The sequence below is a fragment of the Gobius niger genome (assembly GCF_951799975.1).
Source record: "Gobius niger genome assembly, chromosome: 22".
NCBI classification, from domain to species: Eukaryota; Metazoa; Chordata; class Actinopteri; order Gobiiformes; family Gobiidae; genus Gobius; species Gobius niger.
In genome coordinates this window covers 20,178,227-20,198,701 of record NC_136873.1, presented here as the reverse complement: position 1 = coordinate 20,198,701, position 20,475 = coordinate 20,178,227, and the positions used below count along the sequence as shown (strand labels likewise).

General features: G+C 45.4%; 1 protein-coding gene across 1 annotated transcript in view; it reads right to left on the bottom strand.

The window, feature by feature from the left end:
- The window catches only part of efna2b (ephrin-A2b), a 123,384-nt gene that overhangs the window by 2,855 nt on the left and 100,054 nt on the right, over positions 1-20,475 (bottom strand). Inside the window, exon 2 of the mRNA XM_079580979.1 lies at positions 10,327-10,622. Within this exon, the coding sequence (XP_079437105.1) occupies positions 10,327-10,622 (296 nt within the window). The remainder of the gene's footprint in view (positions 1-10,326; positions 10,623-20,475) is intronic.

Below are 20,475 nucleotides of genomic sequence, written 5' to 3'. Positions count from 1 at the left end.
AAAAAAAAAAACAGTCATATTCAATGCAATAGTCGAGGTGATGAGCAAAACAATAAGCCCTTGGCTTGAACTAAAACAGTATAAGCTACGAATCGAGGACAATAGTTGCTGTTGTTTCTGCTGAATTCAAGCTAACCCCTCATAGCACTCAACACTTTAATCTTATCGTTTACAACTTGATGGAACTTTTGCAAAGTTACTAAACAATCTTAAAATGTGTGTTCCCTTAATGAGGTTCCTCTCGCGACTGCAACACAAATAAGCTTCTCAAAACCAACCAAATGATCCCGCTGTAGGTTTAGGCAATTGTAACCCGCATTTCCTGAAGCAGTTTTAATTTTGCGGGTCTGCTTCCCGTACAGCCACAGCCCCGTTTCCTTATACCTGTGGGGTTAATCCCAGGTCACTTCCTCCTCCCCACTACTCCCTGTGACTGTGGCTGGTGGCGTGTGGTTTTGGGAGCTAAGGCTACTACTAGCGCCGATTCCACCCTGATCTACGCTCATACGCTCAATACGCTCAGATTGACACTCCTATAATGGGTGAGTTTTAAAGTTCGAAGCGGTTTATAAATGCTGGCGTGATGTTTACAAATACATTGTTTAACAGCATCACGCTTGTGATGACCGTTCGAGCCCCACACCTTCAAACCTCTCGGGCTGGGACCACTTCTACCCGAGTATCTTAGATAGTCTTCAACGGTGAGTTTCCGACACAAACTCGGTTTATTATTTACGTTTATAGCGAGTGATTTTAAGTTACATTTTGCGGTTTTGATTACGTGATCCAAGCCTCGCTATCGCTCCCGTTCCAAGCTCCTTTGAGCCTCTTTGATTGTTTACGGTTGTTTATGTGCTGTGCTTGCGCGCAAAGCACCGCTTCTAGCGCTTAATCCGTGACATTATTTAACTTAATATTTAAGCCGAATGGCACGGAACAGTTTCTTTTACTAGAAGCGACCCTTGGTTTTGCGCTTTTGCACCGGTTTTGTGCGCGCTTGAGATTTCTAATTATAGCATTAAAGCGGCTATGAGTTTCCGCTTTATTTACTTTTTGACTTTTGACGTAGCTACGTGTTTTTTTTCTATTGTTGCGCAACTTTATGAGAATCTGCTTGAGTATTTTAATCCCTACTCAAGTAATTTAACTTTATTCTTGGATATCTTGATTATGTTGAACCTTTGAAGTGCACTTGATTTGTGAAATGGTTTTCTAATGTAATGAAACCTATTGTAAAACTATTTAGCTGTTAAATAGTTCTATGTAATATATCTGTAAAATCTACAGAGTTAATGTAGATAATTTAGCTTAATGATACATATGCTCATTTGTTTCATTTCGACCTTTCCAGGTCGGGTTTTTTGTAAAGGACTGAACCAACCAATCCACCCTATTCGAATCGCAACCTTTCAACTTTCTCCTCTTGATGGCGAGCTATTGACCTACCAAAGTGGTAGGAATAATCGAACCTGAACTGAACTGAAAACTCAAAGAAAAACAACCTCTTTGAAGTGCATTCTGCACCACATTGTTTTGTTTTTGTATTTGTGTGTATTGTTTTGTAATTATATCTGACCTATCAATAATATATATACACTTTCATAACCTCCTATATTTATTATTATATACCGTATACATATATATATTGAATACACTATTATATTGAAAACTATACATATTCAATACATTTTTTTGAAACGTTCCTCCTGTATATGTGTTTTATTCACACACTCTGGCTCCGTGGCCGAATCTTCTTCTGGCACAGTCAACCCTTCTAGTCACAAAGCGTTACATTTGGCGAGCTAGCCAGGAGCCTAATTGTGTGAATATTTGTTATTAGTTTTCAATACGTAACTGAAAAAAAAAAAAAAAAAAAAAAAAAAAATCTAACACTATTTATTTTTTTTTCACCTGAAAGTGAGTTGGAAAGGTATTGCAATGGATTTTCTTGAGGAAATGGGAGCGGGTGTTACCCATTGTGTTTATGTTTCGGGTGTAACGAACACTCAAGCAGATGATGAATTGGTTGATTATTTGCGTAGCTTTGGCGACATAAAAATGGCGTTTACGGTTACCGAACCCGAAAGTTCTTTTTATAAAAACCTGATTGTTGAATATAGAAACCTCGTAGCTTTAAAGAAATTAAAGCCACTTCTGCCATATACATACAAATCCAAAAAGAACGCAGATTACGTATGTAAAATTAAGCCACTCGCGGAAGAATTTCAGGCCACAGTCACAGGGGGTGGCGCAATCGCCTTCCCCGATCCTCCCATTACCACTTCCATCGACTACCTGCACGAGCTCAAACACATAGCTCAGCGAAGTGGAATACCTCTCGAAGAAGTCATGAAGGGAGTGATGAACCAGCTAAGTTTACATCTGGACGAAGTTGGAGGAGGTGATGGTGACGGTGTTGAAGACGTAGGGCTGGAAGAAGAGGAGACCACAGTGGACGCGCTCGGTACTGGACAGTCGATGGCGGCCTACACAGCATCCACCCAACTGCCAGGTCGTTCCTCCACTGGCCAGCCGGCAGCTTCTTCTCAACAACCCAACGCTTCAATCAGCGGGGGACAGAGGTTCTCTCTCTCTGGACACGATTTGAACCCCCCAGAAATACAGAGAGTAGTCGTGGAACACATCGTGAGGAAGGATGACCTGAGTGTTCAATCCATGTCTCCACTACGCCTCCGTACGTTTTCTGGGAAAGTACCTAAACCGAACAACGAAGCGGATTACGACTCATGGCGAGCCCATATTGAACTTTTGCGCACTGATCCCAGCTTGTCGCAGCTGCACGTTGCAAGACGCATCATGGACAGTCTGCTCCCTCCTGCTGCTGATCTCGTTAAAGGCTTGGGACCTAACTCGCTGCCCACCATGTTCGTCCAAGTGCTCGACTCAGCGTTTGCCACTGTCCAGGATGGAGAAGAGCTCTTTGCACAATTCCTGAATACCCTCCAGGATCACGGAGAGCGACCGTCCTCTTACCTGCAAAGGCTGCAGTTGACATTGAACACAGTTGTGAAGCGCGGTGGGATCACGGCAAGAGACACTGACAAGCATCTACTAAAGCAGTTTTGCAGAGGATGTTGGGACAATGCTGTTATTGCTAAGCTACAGCTAGAGCAGAGAAGGGACAATCCACCTACCTTCTCTGAGCTATTGTTTCTGCTCCGGACGGAAGAGGATAGGCAGTTGGCCAAAGACTCTTTGATGAAGAAGCATATCACATCCTCAAAACAACGTGCCAGTCTACAGTCTCACGATGCATCCTCATGTTCCTGTGGTCATACAGATACAGGCGCCATTGATGAACTGAAGCAGCAAATGCAAAAACTGCAGAGTCAGATGTCTGCCCTGTTGGCCAAGAAAACGGCTGCTTCCACCTCAGATCACCAGCAGACCAAGCCAAAGTCAAAAGCCAATGGCTCAAACAAGCCAAAGCCTTGGTTTTGCTTCAGGTGTGGCGAAGATGGGCACATCGTACCTTCTTGCACAAACTCTGCTAACTCCAGCCTGGTAGAACAGAAACGCCAACAACTGAGGAAAAGACAGCAGGCATGGGACGCCAAGAATGCCAACCAGTCAAACTAAATGCAGCTTCTTCGGAGGGACAAGCGGAAGCTGCTTCACATCTGTGTCCCCAAAATAGACATTCGAAACCACAACTTCCGATTCCCAAAGGACTCGTCGGAACAAAAAGCACAGGACAGGTCAGGATTAAAGGATCGGATTTTCACTGCTTGTTTGATACCGGATCTCAGGTTACCACTGTCACCCACTCCTTTTACAACACATATTTGTCCAACCATGAAATCAAACCGCTGCACAACCTGCTGGAGGTGGAAGGCGCTAACGGACAAGCAGTGCCCTACGTGGGATATGTGGAGTTGGATGTCACGTTTCCTGCTGAGTTCCTGGGACAGTCAGTGGATGTGGACACTCTGGCGCTGGTGGTACCGGACCTCCGATCCTCACAGCCATCTGTTCTCATCGGAACCAACACGCTGGATGTGGTGTATGCAAAGCATTTTGGCACCAAAGACTCAGAATTCCATCCAGTGCCGTATGGGTACAGAGCAGTGATGAAGATCCTGGAGCTCAGACACAAGCTAACAACTGACGACCACCATGGCATCTTGAAGATGCAGACCAGCAGTCCACAGACCATCACAGCTGGGGAAACTGTTGTCCTGGACGCATTAGCCATTGCTCCAGCCCTGCAAGGTGAAAAGGCTGTCATTATCCAACACCCGACTTCCTTCTCCTTGCCTGGTGGTCTCATGGTCAAATCGTGCCTGATTGATCTACCTCCACAACATCCGTGCCACCTACCTGTAATCATCACAAATGAATCCGACCATGATGTCATCCTTCCAGCCCGTGCCGCAATTGCAGAGCTGTGTGCTTTTGGGACAATCCTCCATAAAGAGCACAGTGTGTGTGTACCGGAGCAGATACCCGAGTCAACAGAGTCTACATTGAACTACAACTTCACCGATTCACCCATATCACCCGAGTGGAAGGAACGTATCGTCGGCAAGCTCGACAGTATCCCTGAAGTCTTTGCCAAGCACGACCTTGATTTTGGCTGCACCGACAAAGTTAAGCACCAGATCAAGCTTGCTGACCCAACACCTTTCAAGCAAAGACCCAGGCCCATCCACCCGCAAGATTTGGATGCTGTCAAACAACACCTGCAAGAGCTGCTGGACTCGGGCGTAATACGTGAATCGGACTCTCCATTTGCTTCGCCCATCGTAGTGGTGCGTAAAAAGAACGGAAGCGTGAGACTCTGTATCGACTATCGGAAACTGAACACACAAACCATCAAAGACGCATACCCCCTGCCGAAGCTTGAGGACACCTTCACAGCACTGTCCGGATCGAAATGGTTTTCAGTCCTAGATTTGAAGTCTGGCTACTATCAAATTGAGATGGAGGAATCAGACAAATCCAAGACTGCCTTCGTATGTCCGGTGGGGTTCTGGGAGTTTAACCGCATGCCGCAAGGGGTCACAAATGCGCCCTCAACCTTCCAGCGATTGATGGAGAAGTGCATGGGTGACCTGAACCTTAAAGAGGCACTCGTCTTCATCGACGACGTCATTGTGTTTGCTCCTACTCTCGAAGAGCACGAAGAGAGGCTGATGAAAGTCCTGCAGCGGCTAAAGGAGTTCGGCCTGAAGTTGTCTGTGGAGAAATGCATCTTTTTCCAGCCATCAGTGCGGTATCTGGGGCATGTGGTGTCACGGGCTGGAGTTGAGACAGACCCAGCTAAGATCGCCACTCTGACATCTTGGCCAGTACCGCTGAACCTGAAAGAACTTCGCTCATTCCTCGGATTCGCTGGGTACTACCGACGGTTCGTGAAGGACTATTCGTCGATCGTCAGGCCATTGAATGAGCTGACCTCGGGTTATCCACCAAGCCAGAAAAAGCTGAGACAGTCGGTAAAACTCCAGACCTACCTAAATCCAAAAGAGCCATTCGGTGGCCGTTGGTCTGCTGCGTGCCAAACCGCCTTTGAGACGATTATCCAGAAGCTAACTTCTGCTCCTGTTCTAGCCTTTGCTGACCCCAGAAAGCCGTACACACTACATACAGACGCTAGCTGTACAGGTCTTGGAGCAGTTCTGTATCAAGAATACGAGGGCAAGAACAGAGTGGTTGCCTATGCCAGCAGAGGCTTGTCCCGGAGCGAAGCCAGATATTCTGCACACAAACTGGAATTCCTGGCACTCAAGTGGGCAGTAACCGAGAAGCTCAACGATTATCTATATGGCACTCATTTTACTGTGGTCACAGACAGCAACCCTTTAACCTACCTCCTGACCTCTGCAAGACTTGACGCGACGAGCTACCGGTGGCTCTCTGCCCTTTCCACCTACTCCTTCAAGATCGTTTACAGAGCAGGGAAACAAAATGCTGACGCGGATGGTCTCTCGCGTCGACCACATGACGTGTTGCCTGATGACCACTTGACACAAAAGGAGCGTGAGAGGATCTTAAGGTTCACCCACCAACACCTTGAAGACCCCTCCTCAGTCTCCATCGACCAGCACACAGTCCATGCTATCTGTGATCGACAGCTTGTGTACAGTTCCACTGATGAAAACCATGTTGTTGCTCTTGTCCAGACTCTTTCCACAGACCCAAACAGTCTGCCAGATAGTTTCGTCGATGACTCTCAGTTCGCCTCGCCTGTCATACCTGCCTTCACTTCTGATGAACTCTCAGCCAAACAACACGCTGATCCCATGCTGCAGCATGTTGTTGCACAGCTGGCAAGAGGGGAAAGTCCACCCCCTTCTGTGAGAGAAGAACTCCCAGATTTACCTTTACTCCTGCGAGAACTTACAAAATTGGAGCTCCACAACAACGTTCTTGTGAGGAGGAGGCAAATCGGCAGTGAGATCTCCTACCAGCTCGTGTTGCCTGAAGAATGCCGGTCTGAAGCCCTTTACCAGCTGCATGACCAAATGGGCCATTTAGGCATTGAGAGAACACTCGACCTTGCAAGATCCCGGTTCTACTGGCCTCGCATGTCTGCAGACATTCACAATAAAATCAAAAACTGTGAAAGATGCGTCAAACGGAAAGCGCAACCTGACAAAGCAGCGCCGCTGGTCAACATTAAGACTTCAAGGCCTTTGGAACTCGTATGCATGGATTTTCTGTCGCTGGAACCTGATCGAAGCAAGACAAAAGACATACTTGTGATAACCGACCACTTCACCAAGTATGCGGTCGCTGTTCCCACGCCTAACCAAAAAGCTAAGACCGTGGCTAAGTGCTTGTGGGACAACTTCCTGGTGCATTATGGGATTCCTGAAAAGCTCCATAGTGACCAGGGACCTGATTTCGAGAGCCGTACCATCAAAGAACTTTGTGCGATGGCTGAAATCAGCAAGATTCGAACCACCCCATACCACCCTAGGGGTAACCCAGTAGAGCGGTTTAATCGCACCCTTCTGAACATGCTGGGAACTTTGGACAATCATCACAAGACACACTGGAAAGACTTTGTGAAACCATTGGTACATGCATACAACTGTACCCGGAGTGATGTCACCGGTTTCTGTCCGTACGAGCTTATGTTCGGGCGCCAGCCTCGTCTTCCAATAGACCTTGCCTTTGGATTGCCAGTGGGGAAGAAAGCACACACCTCTCACTCCCAGTACGTCGACCAGCTCAAAAGCCACCTTGAGGAGAGCTACAAAATCGCTGTTGAGAACTCAGAGAAGCTGATGCTCAGAAACAAAACACGTTTTGACAAGAATATCATTGCTTCGGAGCTGTCTCTGGGCGATCGAGTGCTGGTGAAGAATGTGCGGATAAGAGGAAAGCACAAGATTGCTGATCGGTGGGAGCAGGAGGTGTACACTGTCATTGAGAAAGCCGGTCCATTTCCAGTCTACACCGTGAAGCCGGAGAACAAAGACCGTCCTGTCCGGACACTGCACCGGGACCTTCTATTGCCTTGTGGCTATCTCTCAGCTCCAGCAAAGCAAGTACAGCCAAAAGCGAACCACTCCTTGCCTTCGGGAATTCAAGTACCTCCAGAACCCCATGAAGATGGTGATGACGGCCTGTCAGAAGACGAATTGTGTCCTGATGTGCCTCACTCCATCTTGGAACCAGCAAGATTCACATCCGTGGTCGAGATACCCACTCCTTCACTTCCAGCTTCTCCTGTTCGTTTAGCCGAATCACCTGTGGTCCAGCCTGGCCAGCAACCACAGTTTGTTCCGGATGAGGACGTTCCAATAGCAGTGGAACCTGAAACTGAATCACGTGGATCTTCGGACCGCGATGACTTGCCTGAACAAGACCTACCTGAGCCAGAACCTGTAACTACTCACCTTGATCCTGAACCTGCCGCAAACCTGGAGCCTGTGGAAAATACTTTCTCTGATCCGGAATCTCCAGAGCCTGTCAACCCTGACTCGTCTACTGATCCTGACCTGTCCAGTCCAGACACTGACCCACCAATCCGTCGTCCAACCCGAACACGCCGTGCTCCTGACCGCTTACAATATTCCAAACTCGGTCATCCTCTGCTGCACAGCATTCAGTCTCTGTTCCATGGACTAAGTACAGCTTTCAATTACGCCTTTGAGCTCGACGAGGCCCCACGTGTCCTTGCCAGTGACCAAACCGTCTGCTGTCAGCCAGCTGCATGTACAGGGCCGTACATGAGTTCAGGGGGGGAACGTGTAACCCGCATTTCCTGAAGCAGTTTTAATTTTGCGGGTCTGCTTCCCGTACAGCCACAGCCCCGTTTCCTTATACCTGTGGGGTTAATCCCAGGTCACTTCCTCCTCCCCACTACTCCCTGTGACTGTGGCTGGTGGCGTGTGGTTTTGGGAGCTAAGGCTACTACTAGCGCCGATTCCACCCTGATCTACGCTCATACGCTCAATACGCTCAGATTGACACTCCTATAATGGGTGAGTTTTAAAGTTCGAAGCGGTTTATAAATGCTGGCGTGATGTTTACAAATACATTGTTTAACAGCATCACGCTTGTGATGACCGTTCGAGCCCCACACCTTCAAACCTCTCGGGCTGGGACCACTTCTACCCGAGTATCTTAGATAGTCTTCAACGGTGAGTTTCCGACACAAACTCGGTTTATTATTTACGTTTATAGCGAGTGATTTTAAGTTACATTTTGCGGTTTTGATTACGTGATCCAAGCCTCGCTATCGCTCCCGTTCCAAGCTCCTTTGAGCCTCTTTGATTGTTTACGGTTGTTTATGTGCTGTGCTTGCGCGCAAAGCACCGCTTCTAGCGCTTAATCCGTGACATTATTTAACTTAATATTTAAGCCGAATGGCACGGAACAGTTTCTTTTACTAGAAGCGACCCTTGGTTTTGCGCTTTTGCACCGGTTTTGTGCGCGCTTGAGATTTCTAATTATAGCATTAAAGCGGCTATGAGTTTCCGCTTTATTTACTTTTTGACTTTTGACGTAGCTACGTGTTTTTTTTCTATTGTTGCGCAACTTTATGAGAATCTGCTTGAGTATTTTAATCCCTACTCAAGTAATTTAACTTTATTCTTGGATATCTTGATTATGTTGAACCTTTGAAGTGCACTTGATTTGTGAAATGGTTTTCTAATGTAATGAAACCTATTGTAAAACTATTTAGCTGTTAAATAGTTCTATGTAATATATCTGTAAAATCTACAGAGTTAATGTAGATAATTTAGCTTAATGATACATATGCTCATTTGTTTCATTTCGACCTTTCCAGGTCGGGTTTTTTGTAAAGGACTGAACCAACCAATCCACCCTATTCGAATCGCAACCTTTCAACTTTCTCCTCTTGATGGCGAGCTATTGACCTACCAAAGTGGTAGGAATAATCGAACCTGAACTGAACTGAAAACTCAAAGAAAAACAACCTCTTTGAAGTGCATTCTGCACCACATTGTTTTGTTTTTGTATTTGTGTGTATTGTTTTGTAATTATATCTGACCTATCAATAATATATATACACTTTCATAACCTCCTATATTTATTATTATATACCGTATACATATATATATTGAATACACTATTATATTGAAAACTATACATATTCAATACATTTTTTTGAAACGTTCCTCCTGTATATGTGTTTTATTCACACACTCTGGCTCCGTGGCCGAATCTTCTTCTGGCACAGTCAACCCTTCTAGTCACAAAGCGTTACACAATGAAATGGTCAAACTCACCACGGAGTTAGAGAAGTGTGGAGTGAGAAGAGAAGTCCCAAAAAGGCCAAACATTGTAAATCCTTTCAATTGAAACTAGAAGATTTCCAAAGTGCAAACATGTGTCTAAAATGCATAAAAAATAGAGGTCTGAGGTTCTGCGGGTCCTGGAGGGAGTTACAATAAACTATTTCCTCTTATATTGGCAATGTGAGGGGCATGAGTGTTATGTCCCAGAGGCCCATCGCTCATTATACCAGATTATCTGGGAACCATGACTCAAGAAAGCGCCACTAGAGGGTATAAAAGGCGTCACATCCCTCTAGTGGAGGAATTGTGTAATTGCATCTATATAATGATAGGGATGCCATTAGCTCTTGGTGCTAATTGTGGGCCGGTGTCATGTATTACGGGCATATCTCTCGATCTGACTCCCCCAATCGTCCCAAAAGTACGTCGGCCCACTGGGAAATGGCCGGTCCAGCCCTGTCGGGAGAGGAGGCTCACACAGGTCTGGGAGGTGGTGTTGCTGACCTGAAGTCTGCATTTGTAGGAACAGGCTCAGAGCAGGGCCTTTCACGTCAGTAGTAATAATAGTATCTGTATTCATACTCACAGATGTAGTAGTACTCGTGTCCCGGCCTGAACTCGAACCCGAGGCTGAAGGGCGTGAACAGCTGGAACTTCTCGCTGAACTTCAGGGGCCCGTTGGGAGCCAGGGGCCGGTTGCATTCCCAGCGCTTGAAGCCGCGGCGGCGGTGGTCGCAGGTGGTGTATCCGTCGTAGTTCACCATGAACAGCACGTACTTCTCCTGAGCGCCCGCCGCGCCCGCCGCGCCCTCGTAGTGCGGGCAGTAAATGTCCAGGTAGTCGTTGATGGCCACCTCCACCGTGTACTCGCCTCTGTGGAACCTGCCGGCACATGGAGCAGAGGTCAGGGCGCTGGAGGATCACACATGGGACCAACATCCGGGCAACATAGAAAAACTCAATCTTTTCTCGTTCTCATGATCAAATATTCCAATTCAGAATCACTCACAAACACTTCAGTTGACTGTCAGGAAGACAATCGGGAGGTATTTTATTTTGAAAGGAAATGTATAAGAACCAGTATATGGATTGCTACTGTGTGTCAAGGCTCATTATTGGGAACAGCTCCACCTGGTGGCCGTGTATCATGCCCTTTGTGACTTCTTTAAACAGTAAATATTCAGCCTGAGTAAATGTGCTCAACGTTAGGCCTAATTTATGATTCACAGATTCTTTGTGAATCATCTGATGGAACAGATTACTTCGTTTCGTTCATATTTTACAAAAAAAATGTAAACTTATGAAACATTTTTTACATAAATGACATGTTCTCAGATCAGGAGTCTGCTGCTGCGACCCAGCCAGGACACAACGTGTTCACAAAGGTTCTTCTTCATTCTTCTCTGATATTTCGATTTGTTTTAAATCTCATTTTAAAGAAGCAAAACGTGACCACCCTGTACCAAAAAACAGGAAAAATCGAAGTAATCAACTGAAAGCTGGTCCATGTGAGCCAGACCAGCTCAAAATGAAGCCGGCCTGCAGCGTGTGCTGGAGAGGCGCGCCCACAGGTATGGGAGGAGCAAGAGCGCGCTTTATTTGTACAAATAAATATTCCAAATGACAAAAACAGGCCAAATAAACGATAGGTTTTTTTCTCCAGGTTCTCGTGGCTCCTGAACTCCCTGATAAAGACTCTTGTTCATGATGAAACCACTTTAAACATGTTTGAGACCTTTTATATTGGAGGATTCTCAAGCACATTTCTATGGTATTTGTAAAAGAGCCAAACATCGCCCTCTGCTGCTCCCTCTTGGAACGTTACTCAGGCATGAATGACTCGAAATGAAAGTATTCAGTCGTAGTTAGTCTGTTTGAGGACTTTAGCTGATTTTAGTGATTAGTGTCAAAGGTCGGAGAGGATCGCTGCAACGGAGGCCTTCCTAACCTTAGTTTCCTCTTTCATTGTTTGGCAAAATATAATATATAATGTTAGATAAGAGTAACATTTTCCCATTGACTTTCTTTGGGAAAACAACACTGAGAAAAACATCTGTTGAATGTGTTCTGGTTACAAAATAAATGCCATGATTTGAGCAAACTTCTCTCTTCAAGTCAAGTTCTCTTTAAAGACATTCTGATAGTTTCGAGAATGAGAAAACCAAAGACGATCATTTCAAATACCTGAGACTTTCACATACATGTGGCCTTTTTCATGTAAAAAAAACTCTCCAGGTGTCAGTTAAACATGACACATTCTGAAAACAGGGCTGCACAACGTATGGTCACGATATGTCACAAAATCACCACGTTCAGACTGAGATTTACAAATGTAGCCATAAACAAACAATGACAGCTTTAAAATGTGTTCCGTTTTAGACATGATTTAACAAATATATATATTCAGTTGTTTTTTTTTAGCTTGGTTTGATCCGGATTTAGTATTTTACAAAGTCTTAGTTTGCCACAATATGAAGAAAAAAATACAATTGTAATTTTAGTCAAAGTGATATTATTGCCGACTAAAATTGGACTAAAACTAAATTAAACGTTCCTCATGAGACTAAAACTGTGACTAAAATGTCCAGATATTTTAGTCGACTAAAATCAGACTAAATAAAAATGAAAAGGAGAGACTAAAATCAGCTAAACTTCTATTGAGCGTCTGAAAGAGCCTCAGATCATGTAAATTCTCTGCCAAATGATCAGCTCTGAGCTTTATTCATGTGGGAGAAGCTCCATTAAGTCGAGGACCTTGATTAAATATGATTATAATGAATATTATAAATATAAGTCGACTAAATTAGTCTTAAATTTAGTCGACTAAATTGACATGCAATTTTAGTTGACTAAAACTAGACTAAAATTGAACACAATTTTTTGACTAAATCTTGACTAAAATTAAACTACATTTGAGTCAAAAGACTAAGACTAAAACTAAAATAAAATATGTTGTCAAAATGAACACTGGTTACCACTACATCGATTATCAGCCTTTTCTCATGTGCGTGCAGTGATCAGCTGCAGTACCGCGCGCAGACAGTCGGTGGCAGCACTGCAACATGAAGAACTGCTGACTTCTGACTGAAACTGCACTTCTGTGGATGAACTCTTCTGAGAAACAGCCAGTCTGTATCTAAAGCTTTAAGGGGCTCACGCTGAACCTGAGAGAATGCAAGACAAACGCAATATCAGACTTGAAACAACATTTACTCCTTTCAAAACGGGAGGGAAATCTGATCAGGGGCAGAAGTTTCCACAGCCTCCGCACCAGGCTCAGGTCGCCGTGTCCGGACTGAGCTAATAAATGAGAGCGTGTGAGGGTCGTATTAATCAGTGAGTGACTTCCAACATGTGGCCAGTGCTCGGCTCCAAAGTCAACAGAGAGTTACTGTACGGATGAGGTCAGGCGCAGGGTGCAGGGGTCATTAATGTGGAATTCAAAACGGAGCAGAAACTTCAGGACGAAAACAGAGCTTCAGTTTTCACACAGGCCACATCAGAGCAGCTCTATTTTGTACTGCAGACCCCCCCGCCAAAGGTACTGAACAATTCCTCACCATCATTGCTCAAAAAGTTGCATATACAGTATACCACTCTATTTAAGTGACATGGGGAAAAAGATCCATCTCAGTTTGTCTCATTTCTAATGAACATGGTCGGCAACAGTTTAGAAACGTTTGCCTCGAACTATGTCACTTCCTGTCAGTGTCTAATAAGGAAGTGAAGCTACAAACATCACAATAATGGTCAAACTAAAGAAACTGGGTCAAATATTTCAATATAGTTGTGTTAACTATGCTTCAGATGCACTTAAAGGATTCATCATCACTCTGATGGGTCCAGTACTTTAACCGTCTCTTATTGATATTTTGAAAGCAAATTGAATTGATGAACGTGGTGTTAAAGTGATACTGGGTTCTGTTTCCTGTCTCTTTTGTTCCTGTGGAGAGTGAGCCGTGTCGTGTTGAAAGAAATATTACAGAAAGTTCGTCAAAAACGTTCCATGTATGGCCTTTCCAGGTTAATTGTTTCATTTTAGCCGAACACTGTGCACAAGCCAGAAGCACGTGGACCTTTATTTAACCAGGAAAGTCCCACCGAGATGAATCATCATTCTCGCCCCAAACGGGAACCTTTTGTACATGTTTTTAGTGGTAGGGGAAACCGGAGTACCCGGAGGAAACCCGCAGTGGTTAGCGCCCGTGCTTCACAGGATGGGGCCCGTGTCTGCGTAGGTTTCCTCCGGGTACTCTGGTTTCCTCTACCAGTTCAAAACATGTACAATAGGTGAATCCTCCAGCCTCCTTTGCTCTTAAAGTTCGGGTCTGTAGAGTGTTGAATACTTTGTAAATGTGTCTCAGAACAATGATCTAATAGAGAAGAAAGAGATCTAAGAAGCAGAATGAGCTCCACTCTTCTATAGGTTTAACCTCCTCAATCCCGCGTCCGGGCATTACAGCACAGTGGCTGAACTCTGGAGGTTCTTAGCTTTCAAATGAGGAATGCCCTGTTCATGCAAACGTGTGCTTGTGTTCACGTCATTGAGCAGAAGTTCAGCTGTCACGACTTTGATATAAAGCACAAACAGTCACTTTAAGTTTACTCCTTTGCCGCGGCCTTTAGCCTCATGTGGGAAAAAGTCCTTTATCGATTCACCGCAAAAAACACCCTGCAGATTATTTGACTAGATAAGATTAGATAGATGTTTGATTAGATAAGGTGCAGCCCTAATGAACAATGTTTGCTTTTCACCACAAACATGGCAGATTTTCATGGTACCTGGAGATTTACAATATTCCATCCTGAACTGTATTATTTTTCATTTTATTTGATGAAATTGCCAGTGAGCCAGACCAGACTTATTGTCTGGCCGGATCTGGCCCCCGGGCCGCCCGAGTGGGCCACTGCATCAGCTGTACAGATGTTGAGTACATCCTAATGAGGTCCATCATGTGTTTGTTTCCTCTTCTGCAACAGTAACATTTGTAACTGTGCAGATCCCCACAGACCGAGCTAATGAGCCCCCAGTCCTCTGGAAGTGCTCACAAACACGCCCCGAGGAGCCGCCCGCCCGCCCGCCCGCCCGCCCGGGAGCAGCCACAGGGGAAACAAGCGCTCCCCCGACAACAGCGAGAGGAACAACCCAGAACAAGAGCCCCCAGTTTGTGATCGCTCTGCGGGAGAGGGTTTGGAATGACATCAGCAGACAATCCAACAAGAGCCTGAGCGTCTGCGAGGTCGGAGCAGAACCATGGTACTCCCACCATGGCTGTTTGTTGTAACGTTCAGGGCAAACCAAGGCTGACCTTCGTGACCTTGCAGTGACCCAGCGGCAGTTTGGGGGGTTTACTTTCCATCCTTCACTTGGCCTCTGGACTCTAGAGTGCTCCAGGACCATTGTTTTCAGGCTGTTTATGGACGTATACGTAACCATGGAGACATCAACAGTGAAAACATATCGGAAACTAGGACCCAGGTTAGGATCAGGGTCCAATACTGATGGGGTTATTACCCCCCCCGCAAAAAAAAAAAAAACAGACGAAAAAAGAGACGAAAACGAGGTGACAAAAACATTATGTCTGGTCTATAACCCTGTGTATGAAGCTTCTAAACGAGTCAGAGTGTAACTGTGACAGCAGGGGGCGCTGTATGAGGGGCCTAGGGCTGATTTATTCAGGACATTCATGTTTAGTAGATACTTCATCATGGACTCACAGCTAAGCCACACATGCCTTGTTCTGGCTAATGGACGTTCAAACCGAGGAAGTGCTAAGCTCCTCCCAGAAGATGGTGAAAGACTGTTGTGGAGCGGAGGGAGCTGTGCAGGAGGAAGAGGAAGGAGGAGGAGCAGGACACCACGCTCTGAAACAGGGACAGGAGGCGCTGCACCGTTTCAGAGGATCAGAGGAGACTGAAGACTTCCTCCGGGAGCTACAGATTCCCCAACCTCCAAAAACATGCTGCTCAGACCGGCCCACAGCGGCTCAGGACCAGTGGTGTGCCGTCAGACCGAATGAAGAAACAAAAGTGTCAAATGTTCTAATAGTATATTTAATTTCTAATTTATTTACACACTTGATGTACACTTGAGTCACTTATATTGGTTTGTTGAGGTGTAGCTGCAATTTCCTACTCAAAAAGTGCCTTAAACACCTCTGGTGAGCTGCTCCTCCTCCTCCTCCTCCTCAGGACAGGTTCTGCTGGCCCTGTGATGTCAGGCTGCACATATGATTCGGAGCTAGCGTGACTGACAGAACCATCAGCCAATCAGAATTCGATGTACATTGAGAGTCCTCCCCCAGGGCCTGCAGTAGCTCAGAAGCTTCCCCTACGTCTTGTTGGCCTGGGAAAACCGCTAATGTAGCCGCCCATGGGCAAGACGTTCCAGCCAGTGATCCGGATAAACAGATATGTCTGAACAAGGCAAAATGAAGTGGATTTGCTGATATGGATGCGGATATTTGACCTTATGAAGACCAAAGCAGCGGGACCGACAGTGGGACGCAGACGCTTGGCTCCCCGGACAGGAGAAGAGTTCTAATACTAACTTATTTACTTTACAAGGGGCTCATTTGAAAGACAAAAATCAGCAGTAAGTTTCCATCTCTCATGATTCCAAAATTACACACAAAAGTCTACAACATAAAACACATCAAATCTGAACAAACTTGTGACTCATGTTCACTGCAAAGTTAAAGCATCTGATCCTGGAGCGTGATAGTGGCGGCGAATGTGTTTAACGCCGTCCTCGCCAGATAAATGAATAAACAAACCGCTGATTGGGGTAAAGCAGAGGACCTTCTGGCTTCATTGCGCTCTGCAAACTAATACTACGACTAGAACTTTTCCTACTACTCCTCACCAGGAACTTCTCCCACATCTGCGCTGGTCATTTCCATATTTTAAACCCGGTCTCCGCGTCGTGCCGTTCGTTAATCACCGTCTGCCGCTTCCTCGTTAAGTCGCCTGAATCTCCGCGAGCCAATCGGAGGAGACGATCGGCGAACGGGCCAATCAGCGGAGGTCGCCGGCGGTAACGAGGCCGACCCGTCCGCGCCGCCATTGGCCGCGGCGCTGCGAGGTAATTAGGAGAAGGTAGTGTTTACGCTGATGAAATGAAAACACTGTTTACGCGGAAAACTAATTAGACAAACGGGAAACACGGGGCTAATTATCGGCGGAATTTAAATGGTAAAATTAGCATGTTTAATGAACGCAGACGAGTTACAGACTTGTTTATCTGGAGGATCTTTCCCGGAGGTCAGGGATTGTTTGCAAATACAATTCAGAAAACTTTACAGGGATTTCAGTTCCAAAGTTGTTCCTCGTGAAAAAAAAAACCTGGACTTTTCTAAAGCTAAATAATGGATTGAGCCCAGGTTACATTTATGGTTATTTTGTAGGACCTTGTTTAGTTTTAAAATAAGCTGTTTATTAGTGGAAAAATCTGTAAAAGATCTGTAAAACAATAAAATGATCACATTTCGCCTTGTCTTTAACTGTTAGAGGATCATTTAAATGTGGTTGGAAAAACCTCAGTGATTTTTTTTCCAAAAATTAAATATAGTAAAAAACTCTACTGTAATTAACTGAAAATGGTCATTTGTTGAATTTGAAGAATAGCCTCCCAGAGCTGCCGTTTGGATGAAAACTGCCTCCCACCCTCATAGAAGTTTTGGGTGGGGTCCACATCATGAGTTTCTCTCCTTTTATGCCCATAGCAGCCAGTGATGCAGAGGTTTTCTTTACAGCAGGACATGGTGCGTTGTCATGTATGAAGATGATCTTGTTCGGGAAAACACAGCTCTTCATTTTGTAGCATAGAAGACAGTGGTCAGTCAGAAACTCCACATGTTTTTCAAAGGTCATTTTCACACCTTCAGGGAGCCTAAAAGGGCCTAAAGGGGCCGACCAGCTCTCTCCTCATGATTCTGGCCCAAAACATGACTCCGCCCCCTCCTTACTGACGTCACAGCCTTTTTGGGACATTGTGGCCATTCACCAACCATCCACTACTCCATTGATCTGACCATCCAGGGTTACACGGCCTCATCAGTGAACAAGACTGTTTGAAAATGAGTCTCATGTATTTCTGAGCCACTGCAGCCGTTTCTGTTCATGAGCTTCAACAGTTTAGGGGAGGCCCGGATAGAAGGTTTATGCACAACTGCAGCCTCTGGAGGGTCCTACACCTTGATGTTCGGGAGACTCCAGAGGCACCAGCAGCTTCAAATACCTGTATGCTGCTTTGTAGCTGCTGTTCTATTCATCTGATGTATTTGTCTGGCAGAAACCGTCCTCATTGTGCCTTTATCTGCACAAACCCGTGTGTGCTCCGAATCATCATCTCTTATCAGTACGATGATTACACTTCATCTTTCATGAAATATCGAAGGTTTTCATACCTCGACCAATCAATTCATCAGCAGAGAGATCCTTTTTCTTTCACATATTGCTTGAGAATGATGATCTGGTTAATAAAGTGGAACGTCCTTTTTCAGTAGTTTTTCCCTTAACTGGGCTTAACCTGAAAACGAATCATCACAGGTCTCTGAGATTAATGTCAGTGATTCAAAGAGCCCTGAGACACGATACCATCCATGAGATTCATTGAAAAACTTTTTGTTTAACTTTATTGCACTGAAATACAATTTGCATAATCATTTGGAACGCGGTGTACACTAAGATTAGTCAGTATTAATAGTGCAATAGTAATAATAACACACTATTAATACTCAAACTTCAAAATGGAGCAAAAACTCCCTCAAAATCAAACCTTTGACTAAACTAAACTACACTCCTTTGAAAATAACATGAAAATGTTTCACAATTTCACTTTCTTTTTTAATCCGAAATACTGTACATATACCCCCCAGCGTCCCCGTACCTCAGGTTGGGAAACACTGTGTTAAAAGAGCAAATGAGCCCAAAAACCTGACCTGAAAAGGTTTTCCTGCATTGGCTCCCCTGAAACATATTTACATCTTTGGTCAGGACAGTGCATGTAATGAACACACATGACACTCATGCATGTAACCACGCCACACACTCACGCTCTCAAACACATTCTCACCGGCCTATTGTACATGTTTTTAGTGGTAGGGGAAACTGGAGGAAACCTACGCAGACACGGGGACAACAACTCCACAGAAAAGCCTGGAGCCTCTCGTCCTATAACCCATGATGTTCCGCAGTGTGGCTTTAATCCGTTTATGGAAGCGTTTCCGTCAGTGGTTTTGGTCTGAAGCCCCGCCCCTCGCCCTCAGCCTCCCGTGAACCCGATCCGCCCGTTTGTCTTTTTAACGCGTTTAGCTGAGTGCTTCCTAACGCGGTTACGCTGCGTTCAGGGCCCTCTCCTCATCGGGATAATGCCCCGCTCGGGTCGGAGAGTTCGCCGTCATCATCATTACTCAGCGTTAGCCCGGAGCGTTAGCCGCGGGACGCTAAGAGGGAGATGTGGCAGCGTTTAAATCAGGGTTTGGGACGTTTAGGAACATAATGTTATTTATGGAGAATTATGGGACACAGTACTGTAAAGATTGGGTTAAAACGTCCCTTAAACTTCAGTGGCTAATGCTATGGTCAGTTCGGGAAACCCAACCCCAGAGCAGGAGCTGGAACAGGTCCTCCAGAAGTGGCCCAGTCCCGGTTCTCCTCTGCCCGGAAGCAAAACAGCAAGAACTGAAAAGGTTCCTGTGACGCTGATGAAGCTGCACATCGTATTTGTCAAGATGAACCAGTTTTACGATTATAAAAGGACGCGGTAGGCTAACCGGAAGAATTTTAGAAGCCAAGGTTTACCGCAGGCTTAACGCGACTCACCGATAATTATCACCGACGCACTTCCACCCAAAGGAACCATTAAAGTCAGCAGTGTGGGACCAGGTAGAGGATCCAAAAGACGACCAAGGCCCGTCAAATATCAAACATCTTGTAGAGCAGTGGTTCTCAATGGGAAGCTGTCGAGACCCAAACAAGACTTACATTTATCCCAAATAAATTAAATAAACCAAACAAGTGTCATTTTTACAGATTCAAATGTTTGCATAGCTTTATAGGGGATAAATATCGAAAGATGTGGTCTCTGGTAAAGGTTCATGGCCCACTGAAAATGGTTCTGCAGCCCAATTTTAGGTCCCGACCCACCAGTTGAGAACCACTGGTCTAGATTACATATTGCATAATTCCCAATAACATTGTCCAATCTAGCCTGGCATCCAGAATGAGCCCCTCTGTACATTTGAAACATGAGGACGTCAGTCTGGGCGGGCGCTCGCTTTTGCAGCTGCTGCCAAACTCAGGACGTCCATTCAGAACGGTTTGTTTGCGTCACATGTTGCTCATGAGCAGCGTCACTTTTGGGAGGCGGGAGTCCCTCAGTGACGGGAGCGCTGAGGTAAATGACAAACACGCTTCCACAGGTGAGTTTTGTGATTCATAATCCTGTTTGAACATTAACACAGAACCGCTAATAACGCCGCTGACCACCGCTGACCGCCGCTGACCGCCGCTGACCGCCGCTGACCGCCGCTGACCGCCCTTCACTGATTGGTTTACTCCGCAGACTCTTACCAGACTCAACCGGCTCAAGATGCAAACAAAAGCAATAGCTCCTCTGCTTCATTGTAACAAAGTGAAAGGAAAATACCTGCGACACACACAATATTTAAAAAATCATGATTAAAGAAAAAAAAAAGTTGATCTTTGTGAATAATGGTAAAATCACTATATT